A 15,049-nucleotide genomic window follows, 5' to 3' on the forward strand; every position below is an offset into this window, starting at 1 on the left:
CATTGATTTACCACCCCTTCCTTGTTTCCCATAGTATTAGTGGATTATCTCCTTTTATGGGTGACGACGACAATGAAACTATGAACAACATCATCTGTTGCCGGTGGGGCTTTGAGAATGAGGAATTCCATAATGTTTCTGAAGATGCCAAAGACTTCATCACAAAGCTTCTCATTAAGGACAAGAGGTATGGGAGTTATTCTTTCTTTCCTTCTCAATTATGTGTGTGTCAGGACTTTGGAAGGTGGTGGTCTCTTAGGAGCAGAAGAGAAGCTAGAGTACCGCAACTTCATGATCATAGATTAGGGAAGCTAACATTGGAGAGAAGGCATGGCGCTTTAAACATAACACAGCATATTAGTAGCAGGTAACACTCCGCACCATGTGACTGCCAGGACCAAAATCTTAATACAAAGGTGACCTGTAAACTCAAAAGCATGAGGTGTAAATCCAGGTCTCCAATAGGCCGTCTTCCCCTCAAACGGAGCAGCATAATCAGTCAATACAACATTGGCATGGCCATATTCAGGTGTGTCCTCACAACTGTTTAAGAACCCAACTATGAAAGAGAATCTCTAGTCAAAGTTGTAAAGTAGTGATGCAGTCCCCACCCCTCATTCTTAACTCAGTACAAAAATCCACTGACATCAATATACATAGAAATACAACACAACACTCACACTTCAATACTCCTGTTATGAATCCCCACAAACTTACACACATTCTGTTTCCAACTGGTGTTCATTTCAACCTGTGACTGTTTAGGCACTGTTACCCGTTACTCAAGTAATAAGGGTTACGATGATGTCCCCCTCTTTCATCAAACCTCTAACTCTTGAGACCCATAAACCCCATGCAGGCATTATCAAGGCACTTATTCTCACATGGATCTTCTCCCCCTTCTTAAAAGTAGGGCACATCTGTCCCTTTGTCAAACAACACTATCTTTAAGCAGGTGAGCTCACCAAATATTTTGCTGTTAACCTGCAGTCCTTGAGAGGGCAGGTGCAAATTAAACGTCCCACCATAAATGTGGGTGTGGAACAGAAACGGTAACTACCTGGGTAGTTGATGTTGACCCAGGTATAACTAACAGTCCAAGCTTTGTATCTTGATATCCCTTTCTTTACTTACTAACAGCTTGACACAGTTGACCATGTGGCACTATTTAAGATCATCTGCCTGTCACTGTTCTGAAGAGGTTCACATCCTGCTGCAGAAACAGAAAGTCATTTATGCAGAGGGCTGTTTGCATTCTCCATCACTCCCTGACAACTGTTTGTCAGACATTGGGTTATGAATTTGGGAGGGTGTGACCTCTATCAATTTAACAATCACAATCTGTTTAGGCCAAAATACAGTTCTTAGAGAATCTCTGCTCATCCCCTGGAAATTGTGGCACAAACAACAGGCAATACCCATAGAAATATATGTAAAGTTCAAGAATTACCAAAACTTTTAGAGCATAATAAAATGCCCCAAAAAATTTAGAGCATCAGGGAAAAACATTAATTAACACACAAAACACAAAGATCATTAAAACTGGATAGAGAGAACTGTGGATATTAATTTTTTGTCATTAGCCAAAAACACCTAGTAATAGTAAAACGTCATTAAAAAAGCAACAGCCCACGGTTGACCAGGACTGAGGCACAATATCAGGCTGATTGAAAGGAAGCAGAGGTTGGATAGACCAAGCTGTTCATCCCAGTCAAATATTTTACCTTCACAGTCAGTCAAAGTCCTTCAGCAGGGCAAAATCCAAGGTTTTGTCTGTTGAGGTTCCATGAAACCTGGATATATTGTTGTCAAGCTACCGCTGAAGCCAATGGTTTTGGCGGCCAAAGCCCTGAGCTACACAAAGGTGGATTTCTTAGCCGCCTTGTCTCATCATGGGTTGAATAAATTCACCTCGTCCTTGTCCAATGTTTTACCTTCGGTTGGAGTCACTTCTTTAGTTCTCAAAATCTTCCTGGGGGCTAAGACTGTAAGCTGTAGCCGTAGCTGGTCTGGGCTTCATGAAGCAGGATGCTATTACGGCGAGTGCCAGCTTAACGCGTTTTGAGTGCAGCAAATATGCCTGATGCAAATATCCCTGGGTAAATCCCAGCTTCTTGTCCAAGTCCTCATGAAGAGGAACATGACTAAGTCCCACATTTCTCCAGCTGCTGAGGAAGTTCCTTCTGCTCAATCCTTTAGTCCTTAGCTCCTCAAGGCAGATTTCTATGCACCGGTCTCTCTACAGCCATGTCTCCTTTACAGTCCAGTTCTCTGTGGTTAGTTGATTCTCTCCAAGTCATGTGTCCTTCTGCTTTTTGTGCACCCGAAGCTTGCAAAATGGAGGGTAGTCACTGTATCCTTTTCGAGCATTTCCGATCTCTTATGACTGCCAGCAGGAGTCATTACGTCCTTGGAGCCCTTAGGTCTTCTTCTTCAACCATGGGAAAGATGTCTTCTTTCATCCAGCAAAGGCTTCTTCTTCCGGTTTAATCTTCCCAGGTCAAGAAATATTCTGAGAAAGTGGCGATGGTGACTTTCCAGTATTATCCTGAGCAATAGCCAGCAATTGGAGAATATCCCCTACCCAGTCCTCTCTAACTTCTCATTCTATGTCCAACCCCTTTAGCAACACTTCCTCTTTGCCTTACTATAAAATTACCCAGTAGTGCCTGTAGGGAATTGGGTTTATGGTTTAGGGGGGTGAAACCCTTCTTAAGCAGCAACCACAATGCCTGTCAGAGTGAAGTCACAAGCAAAACCCAAATTAACCTGAGCTTAACCCTGTGGTATCTTGGCCCAAAGCAGTCAGGCTTAATTTAGAGGCAATGTGTAAAGTATTTGTGCAGTTCTTCAAACAGTAATAAAGTGAAAACACAACACTGGAAAAATAGAGCAAAATGTTATAAATTATTTGAGAGCAAAACAAAAACAGATACAATCAGTAAAACTGTAGAGATACAGTTTTAAAGATTTAGGTAAAAATAGTGCCTAAAAGCACAAAGCACTAACTGTGCTTATCTGGTTGCGTCGAACCAGGACAAAACTCACAAGTTCAGGCCAACCGTGCCGGAGCGCGGCCCGGATACAGGGACAAAGTTAGGCCCACTGAACAAAGTACCTTAACCCTGGTTGTGGAACATCGCAAGATCCTGCTTTCAGGATGTGTCGCGCAGGGGTGGTTCAGAGGAAGCTGCAGGGCTGCAATACCAAATCCTGCATCGTCATGGAGGAGGCTGTTGACGAGGGGCTTGTGATGCAAAGTCCTGCATCGAGGATGCGTAGCACAGCCGTGGTGCCAATGAATCTGCGGTGCGAAGTGCTGCTTTGACGTTAAGGATGCCATGAACGAGAGGCTTGTGATGCAAAGTGCTGCGTCAAGGAAGAGTCATACAGTGGTGGCTCCAAGGAAGCTGCGGACTGTGATGCAAAGTCTTGTGTTGGGAATGCTTTGTGCAAAAGCAGTTCCGATGCAGGTTTGAGGAGATGTGTCACGCTGTGTTATTTCTGCTTACAGGACCTCAGCTGGGTTAGCAGAGCACCTTCAGGCCCACTTTCAAAGGTCCAGGACTGGGGTGGCTCCACTTGGGGGAAAGACTCAGAGCAGGCAGAGTCCCAGTGCTGGGTTCAAGGTGGTTGTAGCCTTTTCTGAGGCTCTGATCAGGGAGGCAACCAACTAGCCCTTGGAGCCACTCTGGTTGTGTTGGATTCAAGATGCTGGTCCAGTCTTTTTCACTCAACCAGCAGGGCAGCAGAGTAGCAGTCCTACTTAAAGAGCAGCACAGCAGTACTTCTGAGTCTTCCAAAGGTCCATTGGTGTACTGAAGAGTTGGGTCTGAGGGTCCATTATTTATACTTGGTGCCTTCTAGAGCTTCCACCTCCAGAGATGCTTGGAATTTCCTGCCTCCCTGCCCTGGCCCCAGCTTGTCTGGTGACACAAAACACTATTGTCAAAGCCCTTTGTTGGTGTGCTGGGCAGAGAGTTTGTGATGTGCAGGTGTGGTATGTGATAGCTCCTCCCCCTCATCAGGTCAGAGATGGCCCAACTGCCAATCCCTATTTCGCCTTTGTCTCACTGTCTGAGAGCAATACACAAAGAACAACTGCCAGCTACATCTAGTCATGGGATTCAGGAAGATACAGGTTAAAGGCATCAAATGGTTAGGAAAAGAAAAAAGAAAAAAAAAACTTTCTATGAGTGGCATTTTCAGAATTGTGACTTAAAATCCGACTTTATAGTTAAAGAGGGGTTTAAATCATAATTCTTTACACACCAAACTCGACATTCCCATTGGCTCCCAATTCAAAGTTACCCTTATTAAATGTAATGCAGTAACTCAATGTTATCCTATAGGAGAGGTTGGCCTTGCGGTAGTGAAAAATGAATAAAAAATGTCTTCACTACTAGGACTTGTAAGAGGTAAAAGTACATGTCCATTTTTTTTAAATACACTGCACCCTGCCCTATGTGCTGTTTAGGACCTGCCGTAGTGGTAACTCATATGTATTAAAAAGAAAGGTTTAGTCCTGGCAAATGGTTTATTTCGCCAGGTTTAAATTCCACTTTAAAACATCACACACAGACTGTAATGGCAGGTCTGAGACATGTTTAAAAGGCTACTTAAGTGGGACAGTGAGCAATAGACCGATATGTAAGCATACCCTTGGCCTCTTACATTACATCACACACACAAAACGTGATGAGAGGAATGCTTTCAAATAGTCTAACCACTCACCGGCAATCATATGGGATAGCACTTGTTTTTTTGCCCACCATGCCACCTCAGATTAGACCCAAGCATATCCAAATCAGTCGTCCCTCTCTGAACCGGAACATAAGCAACCTCAGACCAGTTTTGGCCTAGTTGGTCAGTATTTAATACCACCCTATTTTTCCTGAGCTTAGAGGCAAGCTATTGTCGTCTGATCCAAGGTGAACTCCCCTATTCATGGATTTGTATTACAGGTCAGTAGGTGTGAGGACTGCCACCACTGGTTTTCAGCCTGTTCTGGTCCAGACAGCCTAAAATAGACATTCAAAAATTACTTTTACACTAAAGCTATTACAACTCTGATTTCATCATTAAATCAGATTTTGAAAGGTATGTGAAAACTAACTTTTAATAAATGTTAATTTCCCTAGAGAATATGGAAAACAAATATTTTAATCATGCATAGGTCTGTTGCATGGAAAATGTAGGTGAACCTGCACAGTGAAAATAGTTTTTATACATTCAGTCAGTGTGAGGGCTCACTTTTTAAGTATATAGTGTGGCAGTTTTTTTAGGTAATAGGCACCTTGGCTTATTGGTTAACGAGGCACACTTTAGAACCTGCTTATTAATATATAAAATAAGATTCCCTACATTGCAAAGGCCCTTTCCCTTGCCATGCTTTGTTGCAGTGCCTTCAAACTGTAGCCCAACCAAAGCATAGTGGTACTTTTGGGAGCCAGACATTTTTGTCATATATGTGGGTGGTGCAAATGCACACTGCATCCCACACAAGATATTTAACTTCCACTCCACCGGTGCAATTTCTCTGATATTTCCCATTGTCTTGCAGGAAAAGTAAAAAGGTGATTTAGGTGAAACCAATTTTTTCAAAACCATTTAAGAGCCAGGTCACTAACATTGCGGCACAAATAGCAGTGTCACAGGGCACAGAGTCCTAATACAAAGAAAAAATAGGGTCTGAAAAAGGTGAAAAATCTGAGATTGCCATGCTAATTTGCTACATTGTCCCTGAGACCAGTCATATTCACAATGTTCAGTACCCACCCCAATAAGCTATAACTATTTCATGTAGTTAACAAGATAAAATATATTTGTCTTCCCAAATATTCTGGTGACATATAACTACCTCAAGATGTCATCAGCCACTGGCATCTACAACTTTAGATCCTCTCTATCAAGCTCAACCAATCCAAAAATCAGCTTGTCCTAATTAATAGGAGTGGTCTTCAATATCAAATGCAGGAGAAGCTTGACAACATGAACTTGAAAGACTTGTCTCCCTGTTTTATATCCAGTTACAAATTGGTTGACTTACACATTGACTTCAGGCTATATTTTCAGGACTGCAAAAATGCTCAGACATTCTGCCCATAACTTGCTCCTTCAAATACATGTTGCTTACCAGTCACCTCCCAGAAAATTCTATTTTAACACCACTCAAGACTGCATTGAGTCTTGAGTGATTAAAAGCAGAGACACCACACAGGACAGTGAGCTGGGAGGCAGCGGCGGGACCCACATGAACAGAAATGAGACCTTGGCCTGGTGAGCACACACAACGCATGGGGAGGCAGTGCAGACGAACAGGACTACTTATTAGCACGGAGACGCCACAGAGGAGTGGAGAGCATAAGCCTGAAGTTGCAGGGGGTGGCAGCTCACAGGAAGAGTTCACCCCCACTGAATGCAACAGAGGTGAGAGACTACTGAGTGGACTGAGCAGAAGGGTGAAGAGTGTGGCAACCGGGTGCCCCCCCGAAGAACATTCATTTATCCAGTATTGGGGTATCTTTCATAGATTCACATGCCTGAATCATTCCCCGTCGTCGAGGCGGGAGTCCCACGGTAAAAAATATATATACAATAGCAGTGCCTAAAACCATTAGTAGTAGGCTAGAAAAGGATATAGGCCCAACTAGGCCCAAAACTTAGCAGCCTATCTACCTCATTATGTAAAAAGAACTGAAAATGTAGCCTCAGCCAATCAGCTGACCTCACCCTCTAGAACCTTCCCAGCCCAGGCAGTTCTCCTCAGATTTTCACCGCACTTCGTGTGTAAGGGAGTCTCCCTGAGTGCCTACTCAGTTTTTCTTCAAATTTCTTCAAATTTCTTCAAGATGTCTGAAAAGAAGGCTCTTTTCAAGGCTTGTGGTTCCTGCTTCAAGAAGAGGGTACATGTGGACGACCAGCACTCTGATTGTATTTACTGTTTGCACCCTTCACATGTTGTGAAGGATTGCAGGATATGTCGAACCTTCCCTCCTAAGACCATCAGGGATAGAGAGGCAAGAGTTCTTTTGTGGTTGAAGTCGTCTTCCACAGATGACGAGGACAGAGCCTCTACCTCAAGTAAGAGAGCCAGTTCCAAAGAGAGGTGTTCTCCTGAGAGAAAGAAGAAACCTAAACTCTCTCACATAACCTCTGATTCCACAAAGAGTGCTGCGTCAACAGAGTCACCAACTGTGAGTACAGCCCGAACTAAAACTGTCTCTTTGGTGTCCTCTCTTACTGTCACCACCTATTCTACGTCTTCTACCTCTTCAAGTACGGTTACCACCTCAGCAATTACTTCTCCTGTGATGTCCGTCAGGATTTCTTCAGTACCTGTCATTTCCCCTTCTTCATGTGATAAAAGATCATCGAGGAAAAGCCCGTCGTCGACAGGTCTTCCGTCGACGACCAAATCACCGTCTACGAAGCATTCGTCATCACTTCCGTCAACGGCCTCGTCGACGGCTCCCCCGTCGACGAAGGTTTCATCAGCTCCGTCGACGAAGATCCCGTTGACGAAGATCCCGTCGACGAAGATCCCGCCGACGAAGACCCCGTCGACGAAGACCCCGTCGACGAAGGCCCCGTCGACGAAGACCCCGTCGACGACGAGCCCGTCGACGACGAGCCCTTCGACGAAGACTTCAGCTCCATTGACGACAGGCTCGACGACGAAGAGTCCGTCGACGGATTAGTCTACGAGGACGACTTCGAAGAAGGCCTCGTCGACGACTACAACAGCAATGACGATGCCGTCGACGACAATACCGTCGACGAACGCATCTGTTTCTATTCTACCGTCGACAGGAGCACTGGTTTCTTTGAATGTGCCGTCTACGCATCTATTGCCCACATCTCCGGTAAGAGTACAATACACCCATTTCCAGATGAAGTCATTTCAGAGGCAGAGTTACTCTCATATATCTCCCCTCTTGCCTTCACATATTTTGGAAAACTAACTGGAGGAAGACTCTGATGATGAAGGGGATGATGAAGAGCCTTTTGGAGTGGCCCATCACCCTTCCCAGTTGCATATAAAATATCAAGAGGATGACGATGATGATGATGTTCATTATTATCAGGAGAATTTAGCAACTCCTTATCATCATGAGCCACAACGCGCAGAAGACACGGCCCATCTTCCGTCTTCTCTGATTCAAGACTTGCAGGCCATGCTGGCTGATTATCGTCAGAGGTTTCCGCCAACTCTGCCTAATACGAATCCTGTGCCAGTGGAAATGCCGAGGAATTCCCCACCACATCCTTCACAGTCTCCAAGGCAGGAGGTTGACCCCGGGACTGGGGGTGATGATGTTGACGTCTCCTCTCCAGATGAGGATGAAAGAGAGGATGGTGAAATTCCGGATTCCACGCCTACGGAACCATGGAATGATTACGTCATTCCTATGCCCTCTCCTAATTTACCACGACCTTCAGAGTCTCCGCCAAGACATCGGAGGTTTTCATAACATCATGCAACGGGCAGCTGCTAGATTTCAAATTACAGTTTCGGTTGAGCAGACTGACTGTTTTCTTCATGATTTTAAAGAAGGGTATAGAAGGGTATCCAGATCTCTCCCTATCATTGAATATATTTGGAAGGAAGGGATTCACATAATGAAGACGCCAGCTTCCATCCCGGCGGTTCTTCCAAGAGTGGACAAGAAGTATCGAGCACCACCGGATACTCCTTCGTGTTTGATTGGCCACCCACGACCTGATTCATTAGTTTTACAGGCGGCTCAACAGAAATCCAAGAATCCAGCGGCACCAATTTCAACACCTCCTGACAAGGAGGGCAGAAGATTGGATGCGATTGGAAAGAAGTTCTCAGCTAATGCCGCTGCTACTGTTAAGATTGCTAACTCTTTGGCAATTTTAGCACGTTATGACAGACAAATGTGGTCAGATCTGTCGGAATTCATCAACCTTATTCCCGAGGACAGTGTTCAAGAAGTCCGGAAGGTTGTCATGGAAGGCGAGCGGGCGGCTTCAGAGATTATCGATTGCGCCCTAGATATCTCTAATACAGCCTTTAGACAATTGGCTGGGTCGGCAGTTCTCAGACGGCAAGGATGGCTCAGGGCAACTTCTTTCAGACCTGAAGTCCAGACCAAAATACTTGACATGGCCTATGATGGAGAGTTGTTGTTTGGCAAGCACATAGATGAAGCATTGCTTGCGATCAAGACGGATACTGATACGGCCAAATCGCTTGGTACACTACAGTATAAGCGAGGTTTTTTCAGAGGAGCAAGGGGCCGTGGTTTTTCTTCCAGAGGACATTATCAGAATCAGCAAAACCGCCAGTATCAAACTCAGAATAAGCCGTACTACCAACAGTCCTATCGGCAATCATCGTCAGCGGGTTTCTCTCGTCAAGGAGGGAAACGACGTTCTAACTACCAGGGACGCGATTCAAATAAGCGCCAGTGAGTTTTGCCGGACACCATCCTTCCTTCCTTCCCTCCCTGTGGGCGCCAAGATCTCCGTCTTTTATCAACAGTGGCGGAAGATAACTTCAGATCAGTGGGTTCTGGACATAGTCAAACACGGACACACTCTGGAGTTCTTGCAGAAACCTCCAACATCACCGCCCAGGGGTCCTCCTCCCCCTCGTCTTCATTTGTTATTCATGGAAGCCATGAAGATGCTGCACAAGAATGCGATAGAAAGAGTTCCAACATCCCAGAAAAATCAAGGGTTTTATTCTCGCTTCTTCCTTGTGGAAAAGGTTTCAGGAGAGTGGCGTCCAGTTTTGGATCTACGAAAATTAAACAAATATCTGAAAAAGCAGAGTTTCCGCATGGTGACGCTCACGGATGTCCTCAATTGCCTCATGAAAGGGGATTTCATGGCTTCCCTGGATATGGAAGACGCTTACTTCCACATTCCCATACACCCAAACCACCGCAAGTATCTGAGATTCACAGTGGCTGGTGTCCATTTTCAATTCAAGGTGCTCCCTTTCGGCCTGAAATCTGCACCGAGAATCTTTACCAAGACTCTAGCTCCGGTTGCAGCTGCGTTGAGGTCACAGGGAATACAAGTGTTCCCGTACCTCCACGATTGGTTAATAAAGAGTCCAACAAAAAGTTCAACGAGGCAATTGGTCAAAAGTGCCCTATCAATGTTCTCAAATCTGGGCCTGACCCTCAACGTCACAAAATCTCAACTGCAACCCAAACAAATTCTGACATTTCTGAGAGCAGTATTGAACACTTCTCAGTGCAAAGCCTTTTTGACCCAAATTCGTCAGGACAGGATCATAAAGCTGGCAAGTCAAATAAGGACAAGAAAGTCTCTTTCGGTCCGACAATTTGTTTCCCTGCTAGGGATGTGTTCCTCTGCACTCCATCTAGTCCCACTAGCTCGACTCAGAATGAGGCCTCTCCAAGAGGAATTGCATCGGCAGTGGCGGCAGATAGACGGATCATTCGAAGACCGCATCAAGGTCACACTCAAGATGAAACAGGCTCTTCTATGGTGGGCGTCAAAGAACAATTTGTCTCCGGGACTCACATTTCTTCAGACCATACCGGAGTTTACTCTGACGACAGATGCCTCCATGGAGGGTTGGGGAGGTCATCTACAAGACCTTCAAGTGCAGGGACGATGGTCTCATCAGTACAAGCACAAACACATCAACAGCCTCGAGTTGAGGGCCATTTTTCTGTCCTTGCGAGCCTTCCTGCCAAGAATTGCAGGCTCTGCAGTGCTGGTGCGCACAGACAACACCACCAGCATGTTTTACGTAAACAAGCAAGGGGGCACAAGATCTCTGGCCCTGTCACTGCAAGCGCAGGAAATGTGGGAATGGCTAATCCATCACAAAATTTCCCTCAGAGCGGAGCATGTACAGGGAATTCAGAACTCTCTGGCCGACGATCTCAGCAGGTCTTTCTCAGGATGTCACGAGTGGGAACTCGAACAACGCCAAGTAGACACAATTTTTCGGATCTGGGGCACACCAACGCTGGACCTGTTTGCCACACAACAGAACAGCAAATGCCTATATTTTGCCAGCAGGTTCCACCAGCAAGGGTCGAGAGGAAATGCCCTGTTGATGAGGTGGTCCGGAATTTTTGCGTATGCCTTCCCACCGATTCCTCTCATCCCAAAGGTTCTACAGAAAATGAAGAGAGAGCGTTGCTCTCTAATCCTAATTGCTCCTCGCTGGCCGAGACAGTATTGGTTCCAAGAGCTTCTAATACTCTCTCATCAACCTCCACTGCGCCTCAAGCCGACACTTTCAATGCTAACACGGGAGGAAGGTCAAATACTGCATCCGGATCCTCAATCGCTGCACTTGCACGCCTGGCTCTTGACTTCCTAGAGTTTAAGGACCTTGAGATCTCTCCAGATTGTAGAGCTGTTCTTTCTCAGGCTCGTGCCCAGTCTACCATCAGAACCTATCGCTTCAAATGGAAGAGATTCTGTTTGTGGTGCGGAGAACATGATGTCCATCCACTACAGGCTCCTCCGGAGCAGATTCTACCTTATCTGCTGTCTCTGGCTAGATCAGGTCTCGCTTTTTCTTCCATTAAGGTTCACCTTGCGGCCATATCAAGATTCAGAAAGAGTTACAGCAAACCATCATTATGCTCTTCCTCTTTAATAAAACAGTTCCTTAAAGGATTATTTCGAGCTTTCCCTCCAGTACGGCCTCCTCCTCCTGAGTGGGATCTCAATATTGTGTTATCTCAATTGCTAAAAAGACCCTTTGAACCAATTCATAAAGCAGAACTTAAATTCTTGACTTGGAAAGTGGCTATTTTGTTGGCCCTCACTTCAGCCCGTAGAGTAAGTGAGATACAGGCGTTCACTATATCGGAACCTTTCCTACATTTTTCCAAGGATTGTGTGACACTTAGAACTCATCCTAAGTTTATTCCCAAAGTTCCGACTCAGTTTCACATCAATCAACCGGTGAAACTCAGAACTTTCTTTCCAGACCCCAAGACTCCAGACGAAAGGATGCTGCATTCCTTGGATGTCCAAAGATGCCTCAAATTCTATTTACAAAAGACAAAAGATTTGCGCAAATCTAACCAGCTGTTTGTGGCTTATGGCCAAGCTACCCGTGGTCAGGCCGTGACAAAGGCAACTATAGCCAGATGGCTTTCCTCTGTCATTGTCTTCTGTCATGAGAAAGCGAACAAACCTCTGACGAGAAGGGTTAAGGCGCATTCCACCAGGATGATGTCAGCGTCTACAGCCCTCTTTGCAGGAGTGACCCTGGAAAACATTTGCCGTGCTGCTACATGGAAAAGTGTGCATACTTTTACCAAGCACTATTGCCTGCAGTCGGTGGTAAATGAAGATACGTCAGTGGGAGAAGCAGTGTTGCAGCATCTTCTTCACTGAGGTTAGACTTTAATGGTGTTTTTTCTTGTTTTCTATATTGTTAAACTTGTTCTGAAATTCTGTTTTTTAATACACTGTATTTTATATGAAGGTATTGTCATGATTATGCATATGTACTGAAATATGTTCTTCCTCTAGTACCTTCCAGGTTGTGTGGGGATATGTGGTTTTGGATTGTCTCCCACCTTCCTCTACCGACAGATATGGTTATTACTGCTTGCTATTCTGATTCAGGCATGTGAATCTATGAAAGATACCCCAATACTGGATAAGAAAACAAGTTACTTACCTGTAACTACAGTTATCCAGTATTGGTATCTTTCATAGATTCACATGCACCCACCCTCCTCCCCAGCAGGGCAGATCTTTATTATGGATACTACTTCTCACTTGTGCTGGGAAAATCTGAGGAGAACTGCCTGGGCTGGGAAGGTTCTAGAGGGTGAGGTCAGCTGATTGGCTGAGGCTACATTTTCAGTTCTTTTTACATAATGAGGTAGATAGGCTGCTAAGTTTTGGGCCTAGTTGGGCCTATATCCTTTTCTAGCCTACTACTAATGGTTTTAGGCACTGCTATTGTATATATATTTTTTACCGTGGGACTCCCGCCTCGACGACGGGGAATGATTCAGGCATGTGAATCTATGAAAGATACCAATACTGGATAACTGTAGTTATAGGTAAGTAACTTGTTTTCTTTTCGGCTGCTTAATTATAGGGACAGAGACGTCATCCTACAGGAAGCCTGAAGATGAAAGGAGATATGTAAGCAGAAATGTGTAGACAATATTGCCATTATGCTCTTACCCCACTTCACTTTACTAATGCAAAAATAGTGTTGATCATTTGAGACAGTCAAGAGAAATGTGATGTTTAATCCTGCAGAGCTAAAGATTCTGCATGAGATAAAATCTCACTTTTTTGCCTTGGCTCAACAAGCGTGGGACTACTTGGAGCCGCTCGCTAAACATGAGATTGGGTGCCTAAGTAGACACCCAGATCATGAGCCACATCCAGGGAGCAGCATGAGACAAGACAAACAGAAGGGAAGAGCATATGATGTGAACATTGGTCGCACATTGAAACCTGTTGAACATTGACCGCCCAACGACAGTGAACTGAAAAGGGACTCAACCTCATAGTATTGTGGGAGGCTTACATAGGCACTTGGTGAGCGGAAGGACAGACTAAAGGGGAGGTTAAAGTCACAGTGAAATAGTTCTACATTTAGTGTTGGGGCACATTCAGAATCACTGATAGGAGCAAATCCCTTATTGGCAGAGGTGCTAGCTCTGGCTTTATGGGCTCGGGAGTGAAAGCCAGAAGGTGCAGTGGTTTACCATTAATCTAGCTCAGAGTTTCTGCTGGAGAGAAGAATAGGTTGGAGAAGGACCCCTGGGGAGGCGGTGTGCAAACGCTGAGACACATAAATGGCTTACACTATTACCATGCTCTCCTGGAATGTCCGGGGCGTTTTAAACATTTATACCAAGCGAGCAACTTTGGGTGCTTACTTGCGCAAATGGCGAGTGAAGCTTCCATGCCTCCACAAGGCTTATATGCTGCAGAGTGGCTGAAAAGTTGCGTAGAAAATGGTGAGGCAGACTATATAATGCAGGTGTAGGAATTTGTAACTCCTACTCTCTGTTTGGGAAGGTCGGTTTTTGGCTGGTACCGAAGGTCCCATCTGACGTATCTCTGATGCGCATAGACACGGAAGAGCAGTATGTACTGATAAGTGGGGAATTAAATAAGAGAACACTGATTTTCATAGGCTTTTATGCCCTAATTACAGACAAAAACCATCTCCTCTAATGACCTAGCGGAACGAACTGAACCCTGCACTGGCTCAGCAGTGCTTTTGCTGGATAACTACAATTACGTGTTAAATGGCGCACTAGGTAGAATCCCGCTTAACCCCCTCTATAAACAGGGGATGTGAAAAAACATTGGAACGAGACATGAGAGTTCTAGATTTGATTGATGTCTTGTGTGACCAACATCCCCAGGCACAGCGGTTTTTCACAAGCAATGATCACTTATACCAGAATTGATTATGTGCTACTGGACCAACAGCCCACGTCTAGTTTTTCGGAAACAGAGTATACCGGTAGAATATTATCAGATCACTCCCTGTTCTGATTCAAACATCGATGCCAACGGCTAAGGTCGGGAATTCCAATATGGGGACTGCCGGTGTTGGCCCTACAATACCCAGTATTTTGGCAGGACATGCAAGACTGTATGACAAATTATTTTTAACAAACTATATATACAACCAGTGCAAGGAAGGTAGAATGGGATTTGATGAAAGTTGTGGTACGGGGGGGTTGGCTCTGGCCAATAGCTCCTCTCAGGGTAAAAGACTAAACAGGGAGATCACTGACACTGAGAATAAGCTGGAAACACAGCAAACATGGCAGTACAGAGACATAGATGCCCAAAGGGGAGCGTATGACACAAGGAAGCTCATACTGGATAAACTAGCGGCGAGAGAGCAGATGGACAATACAGAATTTGGGAAACAGCTCCATTGAAAAGGTGACAGGCTGGGCAGGCTTCTAACGGAGCTTCTGAGGCAAAACATGAAACCTGCAGCTATCACAGCAGTGAGAGATGTTATGCGGACACTGGTCAGCACGCAGGAACAAATTAATGGGGTTTTTCTGGCGGATTA

At 45.1% G+C, this 15,049-nt stretch overlaps 1 protein-coding gene across 3 annotated transcripts in view; it reads left to right on the forward strand.

Annotated features, from left to right (window-relative positions):
- Nucleotides 1-15,049, forward strand: part of MYLK4 (myosin light chain kinase family member 4) — a 405,617-nt gene that overhangs the window by 318,434 nt on the left and 72,134 nt on the right. For all 3 annotated transcript variants that reach the window (XM_078688020.1, XM_078688022.1, XM_078688021.1), the window contains exon 11: nucleotides 35-187. In XM_078688020.1, coding sequence (XP_078544146.1) covers nucleotides 35-187 — 153 coding nt within the window. The remainder of the gene's footprint in view (nucleotides 1-34; nucleotides 188-15,049) is intronic.

The sequence above is a fragment of the Lissotriton helveticus genome, chromosome 4_1, assembly GCF_964261635.1.
Source record: "Lissotriton helveticus chromosome 4_1, aLisHel1.1, whole genome shotgun sequence".
NCBI classification, from domain to species: Eukaryota; Metazoa; Chordata; class Amphibia; order Caudata; family Salamandridae; genus Lissotriton; species Lissotriton helveticus.